Source organism: Hyalella azteca, unplaced genomic scaffold (assembly GCF_000764305.2).
Source record: "Hyalella azteca isolate HAZT.00-mixed unplaced genomic scaffold, Hazt_2.0.2 contig4450, whole genome shotgun sequence".
In the NCBI taxonomy this organism is placed as follows: Eukaryota; Metazoa; Arthropoda; class Malacostraca; order Amphipoda; family Hyalellidae; genus Hyalella; species Hyalella azteca.
In genome coordinates, this window is record NW_025934664.1 from 75,145 (window position 1) to 93,913 (window position 18,769).

Genomic DNA, 18,769 nt, shown 5'->3' on the forward strand with positions numbered 1-18,769 from the left:
CATAAGTGGACAAAAAGTTTCAATTGTATAGTACATCAGGTTTGTTATAGAATAATTTAGATGTCTCTTGTTTGATAGATATTTTTTATTTTTATTTTATTTATTGGACTTTTAGAAAATTTTCCAGGCCCTTAGTTCATAATGATCAAGTTTAAGTTCAGTATTTAGTTAACCAATACTGTAGCACATGTACCATATTTGGGGGCGGGGCTTATGGACACAACCAATCACAGCTTGAAAGCGTCCCCATCAACCAATCACAGCTTGAAAGCAAAATAACATCACAATTCCATTAACCAATCACAGCTGGAAAGCTGAAAGGGGCTAAAATCACAATCTTATCAATCAATCACAGCTGGAATTCTGGAAAGGGATAGGATGTGTACATAATTGACTGAAAGTGTAAAGTTCCTGGCCTTTCCAAGCTTTCAGGTCCTGCTTTCCAATATTCTATGTGTACTGGTTAATTTAATATCCCTCTAGAATTCCACACTGCTTATCACCTCTTAGAGTTTTGAAGCTACATCAATGAGACATATACCGTTCGATTTGCAAATAAAAGATCTACAAAACTGGTGGTGGGCTTTTTTCCAAGTTCGTTATAGTTTGGATTATATTTTACAAAAAGGGGGGAAGGTGGAGGTAAAATAAAAAAATTTCAAAAAAATTAGGAAAAAATGCTCCCACACGGCCTTACCCACAAATGAGAAATTCAAAAAGTACCTTCTTTATGGCCATTTTCTAAGAATTTCACATTTTCTTTCATTTTTAAAAAAAAAATCACATGAACAAAAAAAACAAAATACCATTTTACATTCGTGTACCAAATTTTGAATCAATCCATCTGTTGATATCCGAGATAATTTTTGGGGCTGACGCTCTGGGTCGCTCCCTGGAAAAATTGCTCCCACACCCACAAATGAGAAATTCAAAAAACCCCTACCACCAGCTTTAGATACGGTCTTTACGCATCGAATGATATGTGTCTCAATGTTTTAGCTTGAAAATCCTAGGAGGAGTTGGGATTTCTAGAGTACCTCCTTTTTGGCTGTTTTCTAAGAATTTCACATTTTCTTTCATTTTTCAAAAAATTCACATGAACAAAAAAAAAAAAACAAAATATCGTTTTACATTCGTGTACCAAATTTTGAATCAATCCGTCTGTTGATATCCAAGATAATTTTTGGGGCAGACGCTACGGGTCGCTCCCCTTAACACATTGCTCAATGCACATTATGATTACCGTAAACTGGGGTAACTTAGACTCCTGGGGTAACTTAGACCACTTTTCGTTTTTTTAACAAAAACCCCCAAAACTCAAAAACTATTTGACAAAGAAAAATTCTGTCAATGGGCATTAAAGGCCTAATACTGAGGCTACGTAACACAATAGAAAGATTTAAAAAGTTTGCATATCTAATAGGTTAAAAAATTAAAAATGTGACCCATGAAAAAAAGCTATTATTTAAAGCCTGTCAGAGTACCCCCTCCAATTTTTTTATTTTTTTGGCAAAATAACTCCAGGTTTTGATGCATTGTAGTACAACTCTTCTAGTTACATATGCAACAAACAAATTTTAGGAAAGTCTCATAGTTTGCAAATGGGGGGTGCCACCCCCCAATGGGGGAACTTAGACCACCTAATGTCAGCCCTGACGGGGTAACATAGACCGGCTTAGAAATTAATTTAAAATTACCATATATAACATTTCATGTTTGATACACCTATTAATGTTTTTTCTTTAGGTTTCAGACTCTACAAAGTCTTATATATATATGGTAATTTAACTTAATTTCCAAGCTGGTCTATGTTAACCCTGTCAGGGCTGCTATTAGGTGGTCAGAGTTCTCCCGTTGGGGGAACTTAGACCACCTGGGAGGTGGGACCTCTCATTTGCAAACTATGAAACTTTCCTCAAATTTGTCATTTGCATATGTAACTAGAAGAGTTCTACTACAATGCACCAAAACCCGGAGTTATTTGGAGTTATTTTACCAAAAAATGTAATTGATTTTACCACACAGTCTAAGATACCCCTAGAGCTGGGGTAAAAAAGACCATTGATTTTTTCTAAATTACATCAAAACTATGAGAGGCAGGAGCCAGCAATTCATGGTGAGTGAAGCTAGAGTATAGACCTGTATTTTACATGTTTCAATTTAAGTTTAACTTATCTAGTAAAAAAGTGGTCTTAGTTACCCCAGTTTACGGTATATAACTTCCAAGCATCAGTGCATCACTATTATCAGTTCACACTTCATGCTGTGATTATTTGTGAATCAAATGAAGCACAGTAAAATAAATAACAAAGGTGATACTGTGATATTTGCAATTTGTTACTACCTTGAAAGTTCAAACTTCAAAAATTGAATTACTGCAAATAATTTTTATTAATTTGAAAGTTTCTGGAGGTGGAGGGAAGATCCATAGTCATACAAAGCTACATACCCACACTGATGGTCCATGGATGATGAACTCCCTACAATCCATCCCATCGTTTGGGGATTCGTCCCCATGTGAATGTCTACAGCATATTTGACGATATTGGGTGAAGACTTGAAGGTTTCAATTCAAGCTGGATAATAGTATATGAAGCCCGTAGGCCTAGTAGGCAGTAGCTTCCCATAACCACATTCTGCTTTTCCTCTTATAATAACTTTTGAATAATTCATGCATGTTAAACTATTATTCGGAAATAATAAAATAATGAAGCAGAATGAGAAAAATGAATTAAAAATTTAATGTTTATTTTCTGAGTTTACCACAGCAAATCTCCCCACTGCATTGGGGTGGGAGGGTTCCAAGCTTGGTAGTTGCTTTGCTGGTCTCTGGTTGTCTGATTCATGACTGCATTCTTCCTGACAATTACCAAATAGGTAGAAACAACATACTCATTGTACGGTGATGAAATCAAACAATATTTTCACCAAATTGATTTGTTTATCATAATATTGTTCAGTTAAAGTAGTTAGAGCTTTAATTTAAATAATTATTGCCAAGACACATTTTTGCAGATTACTGTTGATGCTGCATGACTTTTATACAAATCAATTGTGTTATGGCTGACTGATCTTAGCACATTCTTTTATTAATCAGCCTAAATCATGCTATCACAACACAGCATTGCTGTAAATTATGAGCATGTATTGTGAATAAGTCATATCATTAAGAAAACAACCAATTTGCTAATAGAGTAAAATTTATCAATTCATGTATAAATCCTAAAATATGAACAAGTAGGCAAAAATTGTATCAAATTGTTCTATAATTTAAAATCGCAATTTGTATTCATGTTATTGCAACATTACAAAGAAAATGAAGATAAAGGTCATCTCAAGAGCAATTGGGAACAGTGTGCACTATGTGTATAGGGAGTGGGGGAGAAGAAGTTTGCAGCCAGATGTAGGATGCCAACATTAGAGGGAAGATTGGACAAAAAATGTTAGCACGTGAGGCTGTTTGGGCTCGATGCTGCATTCAGCATCTGATCCACAAGACTATTATGACATCACTATCTTGATCTTTACAGATCAAGAAGGTAAAGGAGCTGCTTCAATTAATAATCTTATAAAGTCTATAATTTGCTCTGTAAAATGAGTTGGTTGTTTGGTGGAGGAAGCAGTTCTGACTCCAGCTCAGAAAGTTCCCACAGCTTTGAAACAGACTCAAGCTCATCAAGCTTCAACCCTGGCTTCTCAGATTCAAGCTTCTCCAGTGGTTCAGGTAATTTTTTTTCCTTTTAATTCATGGTATTGTAAATTAAATTAAGTTTTATAATTTTTTCATTCCAATCTGATCAGGAGAGTATATTGCCTCTCCTAACTAGCATTCAATGTGCTTTCTTAAAGCAAAAAATTAGTTTCCTTGTTGCTACCTTTTCAAGATGTTGTAATGTATTTTTGAGACTTCTCTAGTTCTACAGTACTTACCAAATAGAAATAATTTATACAACTCTATGATTCCACAGGTTCATCAGATGCAGACAATGCCCAAATGACAGAGATGCTGCAGATTGAGGAGAGCAAAGCCACATTCAATAGCACGGTAAGCCAGGAAATTTGTTGCACTTATTATTTTGCCATTTATCTTACTGAAAGGCTAAGCAGTGAGGTTCAGCTTTCCTTTTGGCATAAGTACACATTTTTTCTGCATTGCTTGATAATTGTTCAAGAGGTTGCACACAATAATGATTGAGGTAAAACAATTTTGAAAAATATCAAAGGATTTGAGCAATATTTTTGGTGCCAATTCCTATAGCGAATGTTGATACTTGACTTGCTGATCTTCAATAACTATATCTATGTATATATACTTATTTGTTTTGTTCTACTGCTTTGATTTTCAAACTCATCCCTAAACGATCTCAGACATAAAAGTTAAAACTGCTCCATTACTGAGTTGAACAATTTCATATCATTCACGGAATAGAATAGCAATGTGTCTGATTAAATTTTTTTAATATCATAAAATTTATTAAGGTTCCCATTGCAATAAAAGTAGTTTTTTATTCATTCTTAAAGATATTGCTGATGATGGTGTTAAGTGTGCTCTGGTCATATGGTTGCATTTGAAGTAACAAAAATCACTGCATAAATGTATGAATCTGTTGAATTTTGTATGCAACTTGCTTGCTGAGAATATTCTGTAGTGCCATGTATGCTCTTCTTATCGACCTTCAACATCATTCAATAAAACTTGTTATACGAAATTAAACAATTTTTTATCCATAGGTTCACAAAATCAACAGCCAGTGTTTTGAAATTTGTATGAAATCTGAGAAGATTTCCGATTCCCTGACCAGCCGGAACCGGCAATGCATTTCTGACTGCTGCGATCGCTACGTCGACACTTCTCTTTATGTCACCAATCGCTTTGCTCAGCTTCTGCAAGGCAAGGCATCGCGCTAAACCTTAGCCTCCTGTACATAGTTAGTGTAGGACTGAGCAATTTAAACTTAATACGCCTCTCCTAATTTTAAGTAAGAGAGGGGGTTTCTGACCCCTCTCTCGCTTCAACGAAAGTATCCACACTTGCCATGTCTCCATTTTCATTCGTAGGCATAGAAATAGAGCACTGACGAAAAAGCACTTCGCCTGATGTCGATATATTTTTCGTTTTGCTGTCATTTTTGTGCTTGATTACATCGTAATGATTGTGTGATATTTTGAAAGATATTTTTTTTACCAAAAGCTTTTCTCTGTCAAAAACTACTTTGGAATTGAATGTTTTGTATAATATTTTTTTTACATCGCAATAACTAAATAGAATGTTGGATATTCCTTTGAATACATTGTTCCCCCAAGGTTTTATGAACTCTTTATCCTGTTTTGTGTCATTAGAAGTATTTGAAAATTTTGTATGTCTTCATTTTTTAATGTTGATGTATATAACAGGATTACATATATGTAGAATCCATTCTTACCTTAACTTACGCTAATAAATTTGAATTCTTTTCATTCGTTGCTGGCTCGAAAATGTTGAATTACATTTACTGAACACTTCTTAGGAATTCTTACGAATGAAAAAAAATTATGGATTTAATTTTTAATTGCTAGAGAAATGCGGAACTTTGTATATATAACCATGTGAAAATACATATCATGTAGGTATTTGCAAAGAAAAAGATCACCTAGCAATTTTTTTTAACCAAGGGTTGAAAGGCGCGTTACCACTCACAGGAAACTCAAACTGTTAGGATTAAACCTAGTAATTTTCAAATTCCCTCTATCTTACCTCTTACCACGTTTTTCTTGACTTCGTTTCGTGTGTGTTAGTCGTCAAAAATTCGAACCTTAATTTAGAGCACTTCTAAACATCCTAGTAAGTTGAAATGTGGCATGCATGCTTATGCTGCCTAATAATTCAAGATTTGATACTCAGAAATAATAATTACAATTTTTTTTTGGAAAAAAATTTGTAAAAAAAACACTAAAACTTCACGGATTGGAATTGAGTTTTTTCTCAAACATCCACACTTGCCAACCCTGGAAATTGATTTGAATTGCTAAAATTGCTAACTAAAAAGTAGAAAATAAATATATATAAAAATATTTTTAAAACGTTTTTCTGGTTTTTACAAAACTAAAAATAGTGAAATAAAACAAATAAAAAAAACTTTCAAAAACCACGTTTTCTTAATGGACAAAATAGAAAAACATTTACTCTTACATAACATTTTACATGACTTAAATTTTATGTAGGCGTAAATGTATTTCTTTTTTGTCCGTTAAGAAAACGTGGTTTTTGAAAGTTTTTTTTATTTGTTTTATTTCATTGTGTGTTTGCTCGGCTTTATATGTGTTAGAAATTTTAAATTGATTTTTCATGACCATCGCACTCCTAATTGAATAAATGAACTGAAACTCGTTTTAAGGAACTGGTCAGGTATATAGGTCTCAAACTTTTAATTTGGACGATGTTTAAGTAATTATTCCAAGATTCAATTCAAGCCTCGATATGTTTCACATAGATTGAATAGTTTTCCAAGTTCTTTGGAACAACAAAAATACTGGAGCAAAAGTATGCAAGTGAAAAATCTTTATGGCGCTGAGAGGGTTGCAGATTTCATGTCGCGCTAGGATCCTGCATTCGTAGTCGAGTTGGACGAGCTTTTTTGTTAGTTTGAAGTTTACGTCTTAAAATTGGCCTTTACTCTATCCATTTCCCCTTCGTTTCAACTACACAAGAAAAATGAACAAAAACTATATACAGATGACGGTGAAAAACTAAGAGCTTCGTTCCTCAAATGCATCAAAAGATCGCAGTGCGCATACTTTTCCACTAACTAAATTCCGAATCTACTCGGCATTTTCTGAGAGCCTCGGTAATATTACCGAGTGCTGTGAACGCGTACAAGGGAGCGAGGCATTGCGCTAACCCCGTATGTTTTGCTCGGAGCTCTTCATAAATCCCGAGACCAGAGTCTGGAAAAACGAATGTCGGCTCCCTTGCCGACATTTGTTTCGCCTCCTTGATGCAATTGTTAAAGCAGGTGAATTTCCTGAGAGAAATACTGGTGCGTTCTCTGTGACGCTTTTTCTTCATCCTTGTATTGTTAACCGGTCTCCTGCCATTATAGATGGAAACAGGCTGCAATATCGGCAATGTTCGAACCCAACATCACGATCCTCTGTGCTACTCGGTTTTGGAAGAAGTAATCGTTCTTATTATATACTTTTTTTTATCACAACCTAATCTTTCAACATCAAGTAATCTTTCTTTGGTTGGTAGGAGTTCACAGAGAGTTGCTAATAATGAGTAGCTATCTCCATCTTTCTTATGCTGTTCATTATGAAAAATAGGCATTACGATTATACAAGCTAGCCTAATTTCGTGGTTACGTAGTCATGCAAATCAACGTTGCCTTTCTGATAAAAAATAAGACAAGGTGAAGAAAATGGTCTGGGCATTTTTATTTTAGAAATTTATCAATAACCTCGTGATGAAAAATGGAAGGTTAGTTAGTCATCGATCTGCACTCTCAGCTGGCAAGCTCAGCGGTGGAGGCAGAGAAAGGTCGACACCATCCATATGGGGTCGATTATGGCAATGAACGGCCGAACTTAAAGTGACTAGTCGACATAACTGGCAAACTTGGCTCGCAACAGCCTGCGCCATCTAGCGGCAGTCGAGTCCAAATAATCCTATATTGTCTGAAGAAGATGGTCGAAACTGCCTCAGTTTATTGTGATGAGAGCTACGAATATAAACTATATATGGCTGGAAAACTGAAATTCTTCAAAAATTCTGCCAAGTTTTACACAAGTGATGCACCTAATTGACACTTCTCCGAACTGACCAGCGAACTCAAACGCAAAAACGCAACTTCGACAATAAAATAGTGACTCACTTCTACATGAATTCTGAACGAATCTGGATAAAGTTCAGAGCACGACTAATAAATAGTAATGCGACGCGGCACGGTATAATATAGCAGATCTGTTCAGAATTGATAGAGTTTTGAGCTGTTAAGTTGCTCATATGTTGCGTTTTATTGCTCCATAATCAAAAACGAAACGATGAAAAATATTTAACAACTCATCCGCGGTGTCTTGTTATTAATTAGTTATGTTTTGAATTTCATGCCGATTTGTCAATTGATACAAGTTTCTCTAGAACCCTGTACCACTTGACGTTCCTTTATCAAAGTTCGTTGATGAAAACCTTCTTTAAATGAACTGCATTCAAGTTTTTCTTGCCTGTGTGTGTTATCCTCCTACTCAAAACTTCATAAAGCCGAATGGCTTTACCTCTTGCTTCTGCATGCACTTAACCGCGTATAATTGGACTGTATACACTTCAAATGATTCATTAGTACATTTATCGGAAGCGTAATATTTTTGCCTTAAACGCGAAAATATATTACTCATGTTTTCGTTTGTTTCGTAATAATAATACAAAAATTCACCAGAAATTTGCTTCATGACGAAAACAAAGGAAAACAGCCGCAATGAAGTTCATGTTTTAGAAGCCATGAAAGTTCCCCGCATGAGAGCGGGCTTTAGTATTTACTGGTCTTATAACATAAGCGCTTCAAGGAAGCTTTAAGAGGCGATATTTTAGTCGATTGGCAAATCATGAGGAGAATATTGCCAGCCAAAATTTGCACGACGCTTCACGAGACGCTTTTGTTTAGCGATACATTGGCTACGGCTGGTGCTGGGGAGGCAGGTCGTGCTGCTGCATACTGAGTGACGTTGTAGCGAGGGATGAGGGCTTTGTTCTAGAAGCTTGAAATTTAGTTCACAAACTGGTTAAGGAGCCAAAAACTTCCTATTGAGAGCTAGGAATTTCGAAGGTAAACAAGTATAAACATAATAACAAAGGATTATGAACATTTTTTTGCTATTACTTGCCTCTCGTACACTGTTTTGGTCATGACGAAAATCAACTGCGTAGTTCCGAAGAATTTGCAGTATAATGTTCGTCGCTGGAATCGAATTAGCTCCAATTTAATACTCACGGACGTTTTAGATCTTATTTTGAAATGGCTGTAAACTGTAAACATTAACCTCTGCATTTCGATTCTCTAACCAGTTCTTCATCTCGGCTGTCAAGAGGCTTGTGAAAATCAAATTTTGCGTGACGTTGAACACGTCACTTTTCTTAGTTAAAAATTACAAGGCAATACATTTTGTTAGAAATTGACCTGAAAAACTTTAAATGATGGTAAAATTTACTATGAGTCTAAACTAACTTTTACATCCCAAGTACCATGTTTTCTTACAACTTCTATGTTTCCAAGAGCTACAGAATATCATCCTTCAGCGTTAGCATTATTTTTTCTTTTACTTCAGCATAAATTTTAATGATTACTCAGTCTTTTACCTTAATGTGTCAAAGTCTTGTTTTGTTGGTTATGACTTCAAAGTTAGTCAGTTTTAAAATTATTTATTTAGTCCCTTAACGAAAATGCACAAAAGAACCCGATTAGTTAAAGCAAATCAGTTTTAAATGCAATGTAATTCTTTTCCCTTTATTACTAATGAATGAAAATGGGTTAAGCCCTTTGATGGTAAACAAAATAATGTATCAATCTCATGCTACAATTTTTAAATTATGGGCCCTTAAGTTCAATACCTAGCTCGGAATTTTTTTATGATAAGGCAACTCGTAAACAGTGTCAAGTCTTCACACGATCCAATTTTACGCTTCATTGCCTTGCCATCAATAGAAATTTTATGACATTGGAACGCCATTTCAATGATCAGTTATCAAAAACATCATACCTCACGTTCGCTCATGGCACATCTGTTTATTTTTTAGATGCTTACGACACCGAAAAGTGAACTGGAATTCGATAAAAAATCTAGATAGACTTACAGACGAGGCAATGCTGTAGATGAACCATAAGGACGATCCCACTCTCGTAAAACCACCATCAGGATACTACGTCCATTGACGTGAGTGCTCAAAGCTCACATATGCGCTCCCTGAGGTGCCGTTCTCTGCTGATGATATCCAAATACTTGCATCGTAACAACTTCTTGACATCAGCTGTACGGCCTGATGTATACTGTGATGTCTGATACAGTGATTGATGTCAACGTTTTGTGCATTGTGATGTATATAGTGTGATGCATTGATTTGTGTCAACATTTTTAAATCTGTAATGTATATAGTGGGGTTCTGATTTAGTGATTAATGTAAGTTCTCAATAAATGACATCCAAATTGATTTCCTAACATCAGCTATACGGCTGCCTGATCTGTATTGTGATGTCTGATACATTGATTGCTGTCAATGCATTTTGCTTTGTGTTGATCATTGTGATGTCTGATTTAGTGATTGATGTAAGTTCTCCACAAATAAAACTCAAACTATACAAAAGTAATACTGCCGTATTCATTTCTAAAACCGTGATAGTGTTAGCGATGAGTTCATATCGATATTTAAAATTCTCTGCACATTGATTTTTGTGTTTACGCTCAAAAACTGAATGAGCGGTGATCTTTTAGATAGAATGGAGGATGCTGGGCGTTATTTTTTTTAACTTCATAATTTTTTATGAAATTTGCATTTATACATTTATGCTGTTGAAAAAATGGTTTGATCAAGACAGAGCTAATTGAAATTAAATGAAAACTATGTACAATTATTGCAACTTTAAATATTTAATTTCAGGCAAAAATTGCAAAACTTTAAGATATTATTTATGGAGATATAAACATATTTGTCTCATTTCACGAAAATTTGTGGGAAAGTCGGACAATTAATACAATTCCCTTTGAATGAAAACTGCACTATACGTTTCAACCAAACTCTATTTCTGTACTATTTTTATGATGACACCAGTATATAAAACATACGACACCAGAATATAAAAACATACGAAAACATACGAACACGTTTAAGTAGCAACTTAAACGTGTTCTACGCGTTTGCTTTTAAGACTATTGTGCGAGTTGCGTAATTTTAGGAAACTTTCTGAAAGTTGTTATCAACAGAGGATAAGTCCATGCACTGCGTCCAGTATAGATTTTTCGTAGGGGATTATTCTTTTAACTAAATAACAGAAATAACACTGAATATGACGACGCCGGTGGCGTATAATATGTCCGCGTACAGCGAGTGGTACTATCCTCTTGAAACTCCCACGCGTGATCCTCTCTTCATACGCAACGCACATCTTTACTCTCAACTTTACCTTTCATTTTTCCACTTCTCGTTTCCAGAAACATTATCCCTAGCTCCTCTACAACTGTTTACAAAAAATCTTTTTTTAACAGCAGATCCTGTCCAACCCTCTTTACATTCTGCGCGCTAGTAGTCAGTGGGCGAAATATACGAGCTCAAAATTCTTGGTATTTTCCACTCAACTGAAATAATTCCGAGTAGGAAATTAAGATTGTTAACAGACGAATTTTTATATCTGATTGAAATTTTATTCATAAAGGGTAAGATTTTGATATAGCATTGATAGTTTTCTTCACAAATTAATTTGCCGTCATTCCATAAGAACGTTTGCTCATGAGCGTCGCTAGGGGTAGGGGTTTCGCCCTGCCTCTTCTCGCGGCGGTTCGTTGTTCAAGACTGTAAACACATTCCTCTTTAAGATAATAGAAGCAAACATAGTCAGGACTCTCTCTCCTTATGCTCCCGCTAACAAAATGACTCGTGCAAACCTCAACAAACAAAACAGTGGAGCTCTGAACCAGCAAAAGCCGCCAACTTGCTTCAAAATGTCTGTCACGGAAAACAGCGACGCCCGAGTTTGTGTAAACACTGGCCCCGCCATCGGAGTCTTGCGCACACAAAATAGCGGACCTCAATGAGCCAGTCCTGGAAAATTGCAACACGCATTACGGAGCCTTGGCCTCGCTAGATAAGAGATTCTTGGTCGTCTCGAAACAAAAAGGAATTCACTGAAGATTTCATTGCGCCTTTCACGCACTCCCAATTCTTTGTCGGATGCTGTTGAGTTTTACTTTTGTATATTTGCATTGGTGCGAAACTGGTGCTTTGACGAAAATTAGGTCGATTAAAATGAAATTGGTTTAAATATTTGTATGGAGCATGATTTCATTGTCGCAGTTAAACAAACATGAAAAGTTTCTAATATTTTTGTCAGAACTAATGTTTAATCCCTTTGCGGAGGTAAATTTCAGTCGTTTTGATAATAATAATTATTGATTGATCAGTTCTTTCCGAAATCAATGAGCGCTTTAGCAAATGCAGATGATTGAGTACGATTTTTAACACACGTGCATTTACTGATTAACTCTTTTATCATCTATTTTTCCGTTACGAAACACATAATTTCATTCTTCCCAGGGTATTTGTTAAACAAAAAGCTCTCATTGTACGAGAATATTGCATGAGTTCACGAATAATGCATGAGAGTAGCTAGTGGATTGGTAATATATTATGTTTTCTCGGCCGCTCCGTGTGAGGTATGCAGGTGATGTAAGAGCCTTGTAAGACGCTAGGATTTTGATGCTTTAACGCTGCAGCCTGTCCTACCGTGGGCTGCGGCTGTCGGGATCTCTTATCTCGCAAAGAATAAATATTTTTATTGCCGAATAAATAAATTATGTGATCAGCACATACTTGTATCATGAAATTGAAAGGCGATACATTTGCCCACTTGAACGAATAAGCTTCATACACAAACACACGCAAAAAAACGACATTTTAGAAAGCGACAAATACGAACACGTTTGAAAAAAAAAATGGTAAAAATGTCGTTTTTTTGTTCATGTATGAAGCTCATTCATTCAATTCGACAAATTCATAGCCTTTGATTTCAGGCTTCAAAAATTTTTTCAATGAATAAATGTTAGCAATTTGGTATGGATGCAAAGTAGTGTTTTGCACTTGCAGGAAACTAAGATTGTAAAAGTTTATCAGCAAATGCCGAATTTTTTTGTTTTTACGAAAAAAATTCAGATACTGAAAAATGTAAATAAATTTTTGTACCATTCCGTGAGCATGAAAGCCGATAACCATTCTAATGAAATCAAGGTGACAAGAACTGAAACAGAAAGAATTAAAGAAATATGTTAAAAATTTTCCTTATAATGTAAATTAGAAATCAAGTTGACAAGAACTGAAACAAAAAGATATATGTTAAAGATTTTCCATATAATGTAAATTAGAAATCCCGCAACCAAAAGCCGATGCGTTATTGGCACAAAAGGCATTTCTGACCTGCGGTATTTTCAGCTACATCACGAGTGCATTATTTATTCTCTGGTAAAAGTTCAGCGTCAAATCGGAATAAAAACACTACAACTTCCAAATATTCACACAACTGAAAACAAAATAACGCAACGAATAATTTATCTGACCGTCCCTGCAGCTGGCGACCATAAAATTTTTACTTGTTTGTAGCCTTATTTCGTGATGCGTTTTACGCAAATGGCCGCAGGAAAAGAGGGTGGTTGAAGCACTCACCCCGCACATCCATGAGGGCGTTGCGTTATCTATGCCTCGAGTGCAGCATAATAGCGGCATTATAGTCGCTCTGTGGACCGTAACCTGCCGATATTTAGTGCATCTGTAGGCTTTATGCAGCTAGACCCAATCATTGAACGCTCTTTAATGTAGAAAACGCGACTCTTTGCCTGCTTCTCACCCGCCGTCATACTTACGCAGTGGTGCCAGCAAAACTGTGCATAATGCTCGATATTGTTAAAGGCGAGAGATAGAGGTAAACTTTCAAGAAATGTGATCAGAAGTTTAGTGATGAAGCGGTTGAGAATTGTTATAATTCATGTTAGAGTGTCAATTTATATTAAAGATAACTTCATTCATTTCAAAATGCACGAGAGAAAATAGACTTAAGAGAATTGCGGTCATTGTAAAATGCACGTGAGAAAGGATGCTATAGAGAACTAAAACCATCGCACAATAATCATGAGACCAAGGATTATTAAGGATTGTTATTTTTGTCAATTAAATAAGAAGACAGAACCTTGAACCAATGTAAGGTTCAACTTGTTTCTTAAATTTAGTTGAAAAATATATCCATCTGGACAGCGGCCTAACGCTATACGTATATTATTCCGACGATGATCGTGAAATTTTTTCTTCACCTTCACCACTGTTATGTTCATTTTTAGTCCTGCATGCATGGTGATTCACCATTCAAGATTGACCTGATGCAGTTATGAGCGCAATTAATCACGAGCATTCTGTTTTCGGCGACTGGCTATGGACTGCGTAGGCGTTGTTGGCGACTTTGGTGATGAACCAATGGCAACGCCTGTCGTCGCGCCGTTCGTCCCAAAATACGCGCCTGTGGCGACTAAAATAGAACCAGACGGTAATTTTAGAGTCACCCGATCACTCTGACGTCCGAGTTTCTAGGCTCAGGTCACAAACGCTAAAAAGTTAACGAAAAAATACCGGATTTTTCTTGGATTGGATAAATGAGCGAGAAAACGTGAGGGGCAACATAAAGTGGAGACTCGTAAGGCGAGCAAATATTCACATGAAGACTCAATTAAATTTTGTTGATGAAATTTGTTTGAGTTGAAATGAAAATATTGAACTTTGAAATAAAAATATAGATCGACACAGTAGTATCATTCTGTTGGGCTTCGGGTAATGTAGTTCCAGATGCATACTTGAAATCTGTACTTACAGGCTGTGTTATGCTTGACAAGTAACATAATAATTCTTTTAACTTTCGTAAGCGACATAAATTACCGTAATTCTAATTAATTCCATTAAGATATATCGTTTTTTAATAATTACTGAGTATGGAAAATTTTTTGATTTTCAGCGACGAAAAATGCTTCAACTTTTTGACCATTTGAAAAAAATGTTACATGACCGTACGACGGTATATTTTTAGCGGAAAACCAGAAAATAGCAGCAGCAACCCGTCATATAAGTATTATCAAAATCGGTTATACAGATTGCATGATTCTGCTTCAAATATATATCTTTATATCATACATATTAATGCTAATGAGCTTTACTTCACTAATGCTGCGCACCGACGTACGCGTGCAGCTAATGCGCTTGTGTCGTCAATTCACTGAAAACTGGCAATTTTTATTTTCTCGAAGTGGTTAAAATGTCATCAGATTGAAATATGAAAAATATCTGTTAGATGTTCATGAAGTGTTTTTTAAACAATGATAAATATGATATAATTCATATTACATGTGTGGTCTTCTAGAAAGATTTTTAGTGTCAATAAAATTTATTTTTCAATCGTGTGAAGTCCGGTTAAATGATTTTGTTCAATTTTTTATATTGGGGTCAAAACGTGGACAAGCAAAAATGTTAATGCATCGTCATTATTTGTGATAGATTAATGTTATGATTTTTATCATGCAGACAACTCATGTTATAATTTTTTAGTCCTAAAACAACTTACCTAATGATTTTTTTGGCATGCAAGCAACTCATATCATGATTTTATCATGCAATAATTCATATAATTATTTTTTATAATACAAACAACTCATATTGTTATTTTTATAAAAAAAACTCAGAAGTATAGCGGGAGTACTACAGGCTACTCGACATTCACATTAAATAGTTAATTATGTGAGGTAATGAGACCAGGTGCAACTCGGGGCTTAGAGACCCATTATTGTTAAGTAGCCTAGCCCCTTTATTCTGCAGCAGTAGCATCACTATCCTACATTATTAAGGCCGAATTAAATGGGAGCTTTAGCTAATGGCTTTACGTGAAATACTATTGGAATGTCACATTTCAATAACACATGAACTGCAAAAAATAATTGAAATAGTGCACTGTAGATTAACGTAGCTTTATCGTTAATTTCGAACCATAAAAAGTGCAATAGTTTGCCGAGCTAATTATTTAAAAATTATCAGTTGTAGCAATTATTTATATAATTTTCAAATTCTCAAAATAATTTAGCTTCGTCACTACTATGAAATCAAAAGGATCCAATCAATCTTTGGCAATAATAATTATGACACATTTGATATGAGTTTAAATTACTGCAGATTTATGATGTAGCGCTAAGGCGCTTTATTTCATCGCCAAGCTTTCGTGATGGGAAATAGTAACCTCAGTCAAAACTCCACGGTATTTGCACCGAGCATTTAAGTAAGTAACTGACTTCAATGTACAATGCACAATAAATGCTTTTAAAATATAAATGAACGATTTTCTCCGATAATTGCATTGATTATTTCATCTGTTAGACGAATCAGGCTTCCCTATTATTAATTTATGAAGGTTTATGCAAACATATGAGACAAAAATGTCAAAACACACGGTGGATATACGTATATTCTGACACTGAATCATGAAATTTCACATTCAAGTGAATATAAAATGAAAAAAAAAAAAGAAATTACAAAGCCTTACTCGACATAGAGTGCAGACTTAGGAGCAGCTTTGTGATGCACTGACATTTAAAACAAGAAAAAACGTTTACTTTTACCGCGTTGACGCACGAAGATGACGTCATTCGAGGTTTTAAAGTAGACGTATTATTAAACTACACTTGCGGATCCTCTTTGTACTATATCGTGAAATTCACGAGTCAAAGTAATTGTTATCTGCTAAAAAATGTAACTATCATGCGTCAAGTTAAACTTTTTTGAACGAGACTTGGTTTGAAATTAAAAGAAAAGCGTTTCAAAACAAACTGCTACACTCAATGTAACATTGCAAATTTACAATATTTTTATCGTCTGGTTATTATTGCAAAAAAAAAAATTTTAAACTTAGTCATTACAATTCATGTGCCCGTAAAGCCCGTAAAGCCTTCGTGGGCCTGCTGAGGTACCCCAGACCCGTTGAGGTACCTTGGACCCGCTGAGGTACCCTGGACCCACTGAGGTACCCTGGACCCGTCGAGGTACCCTGGACCCGCTGAGGTACCCTGGACCCGTTGAGGTACCCTGGACCCGTTGAGGTACCCTGGACCCGTCGAGGTACCCTGGACCCGTTGAGGTACCCTGGACCCGTTGAGGTACCCTGGACCCGTTGAGGTACCCTGGGCCCGCTGAGGTACCCTGGACCCGCTGAGGTACCGTGGGCCCACTGAAGTACCGTGGGCCCGCTGAGGTACCGTGGACCCGCTGATGTAACCTGGACCCACTGAGGTACCGTGGGCCCACTGAAGTACCGTGGGCCCGCTGAGGTACCGTGGACCCGCTGATGTAACCTGGACCCACTGAGGTACCGTGGGCCCACTGAAGTACCGTGGGCCCGCTGAGGTACCGTGGACCCGCTGATGTAACCTGGACCCACTGAGGTACCGTGGGCCCACTGAAGTACCGTGGGCCCGCTGAGGTACCGTGGACCCGCTGATGTAACCTGGACCCACTGAGGTACCGTGGGCCCACTGAAGTACCGTGGGCCCGCTGAGGTACCGTGGACCCGCTGATGTAACCTGGACCCACTGAGGTACCGTGGGCCCACTGAAGTACCGTGGGCCCGCTGAGGTACCGTGGACCCGCTGATGTAACCTGGACCCACTGAGGTACCGTGGGCCCACTGAAGTACCGTGGGCCCGCTGAGGTACCGTGGACCCGCTGATGTAACCTGGACCCACTGAGGTACCGTGGGCCCACTGAAGTACCGTGGGCCCGCTGAGGTACCGTGGACCCGCTGATGTAACCTGGACCCACTGAGGTACCGTGGGCCCACTGAAGTACCGTGGGCCCGCTGAGGTACCGTGGACCCGCTGATGTAACCTGGACCTACTGAGGTACCGTGGGCCCACGTCGCTGCAAGGCGACCATAAAACATTTTAGGAGGTCGCGTCGTGGCAGTTAAACGCTCAGTGCCCGGCGCCCTGCCAGTCACAAATTCAGTAACAAAACAATTTTGTTGTCCGTGTCTGTTGTCGAGATATTTTAGTACAATTAATGCCTAATAGTTAACGTAATAACAGCCATTTAAAATAAATTTGCATGAAATCATATAATTCTTCATCCTTTCGACACTTTTCAATATTTCAGAGTAAGTTCGTAAGAATATCGTTCATTAGGAGGATCAAAGTATATGATCATGAATAGAAATAATGACATATGATCTATAAAACAAAAAAATAGATGGAAGTAGATAATATGGACTTATTTTTAATTATAATAAGAACTAATTTCTATTATGTGTTCATGAATTAATTTCTTTAGCTTCAAAGTGTCAGTTTGAAGCGAGTTGTGTTTGTATGCTAAGAGAATTTTTGCTAATTAAGGGACGGTGGCTACAACACAAATACTATAGTGGCGATGAAAGGATTGTGTAGTGTGTGTAGGATTGTATAGGATTGTCTAGTCTGTGTATAAGTATAAAAAAAGTGTTATGCTTCTAGCTCAAAGCCGTCATTCTATGATATGAAATTCTTTTGAAGTATATCGACTAGTTCACTGTTCAACAATTTTGCTGTGGCAACAGCCTTTGTCGAATAAAGAAAAAGTAAGTATTGAAATTAAGGCAGATTAAACTGAAGTTAAAATATTATTCTTTTCTCAATACGTTCCAATTATTTATTTCAAAGAATGATATATGATTTTCAAATGGCAAATTCTGAGTAGCAATAAAAAATATGCAGTTAAAAATTTTTTTAAAGACAACACTTCTAAAGAATCTAGTTTCTCCGATGTTACACATGTACACTGGATTTCTAATATTATTTTCATTTTACTATTTACTTTTCTAATTTTATTATAAAATATTACAGAAATTAATTTTTAAATTTCATTTTTATAATGAAAAAAATTAAAAATTTCAAAATTATTCATTCTGTTAATTGATTCATGCATTATCTTCGACTTTACGCAAGTGTGAAAATTTTCAAATCGATTGTACAGGTAGAAGTGGGT

The 18,769-nt window shown here is 36.4% G+C and overlaps 2 protein-coding genes across 2 annotated transcripts; one reads left to right on the forward strand and one right to left on the reverse strand.

Annotated features, from left to right (window-relative positions):
* Positions 1-3,261: 3,261 nt before the first annotated feature.
* LOC108670742 (mitochondrial import inner membrane translocase subunit Tim8 B) lies at positions 3,262-5,304 on the forward strand. The gene is made up of 3 exons (XM_018158234.2): positions 3,262-3,724; positions 3,969-4,045; positions 4,732-5,304. The coding sequence occupies exons 1-3, from the start codon at positions 3,595-3,597 to the stop codon at positions 4,906-4,908; spliced, it is 384 nt and encodes a 127-aa protein (XP_018013723.1). The 5' UTR covers positions 3,262-3,594; the 3' UTR covers positions 4,909-5,304.
* An 11,366-nt stretch (positions 5,305-16,670) lies between these two features.
* On the reverse strand, positions 16,671-17,693 carry LOC108670738 (pre-mRNA 3' end processing protein WDR33-like). Its single transcript, XM_018158230.1, has one exon. It carries the CDS (start codon positions 17,691-17,693, stop codon positions 16,671-16,673), a length of 1,023 nt encoding a protein of 340 aa, XP_018013719.1.
* Between the last annotated feature and the right edge of the window lie 1,076 nt (positions 17,694-18,769).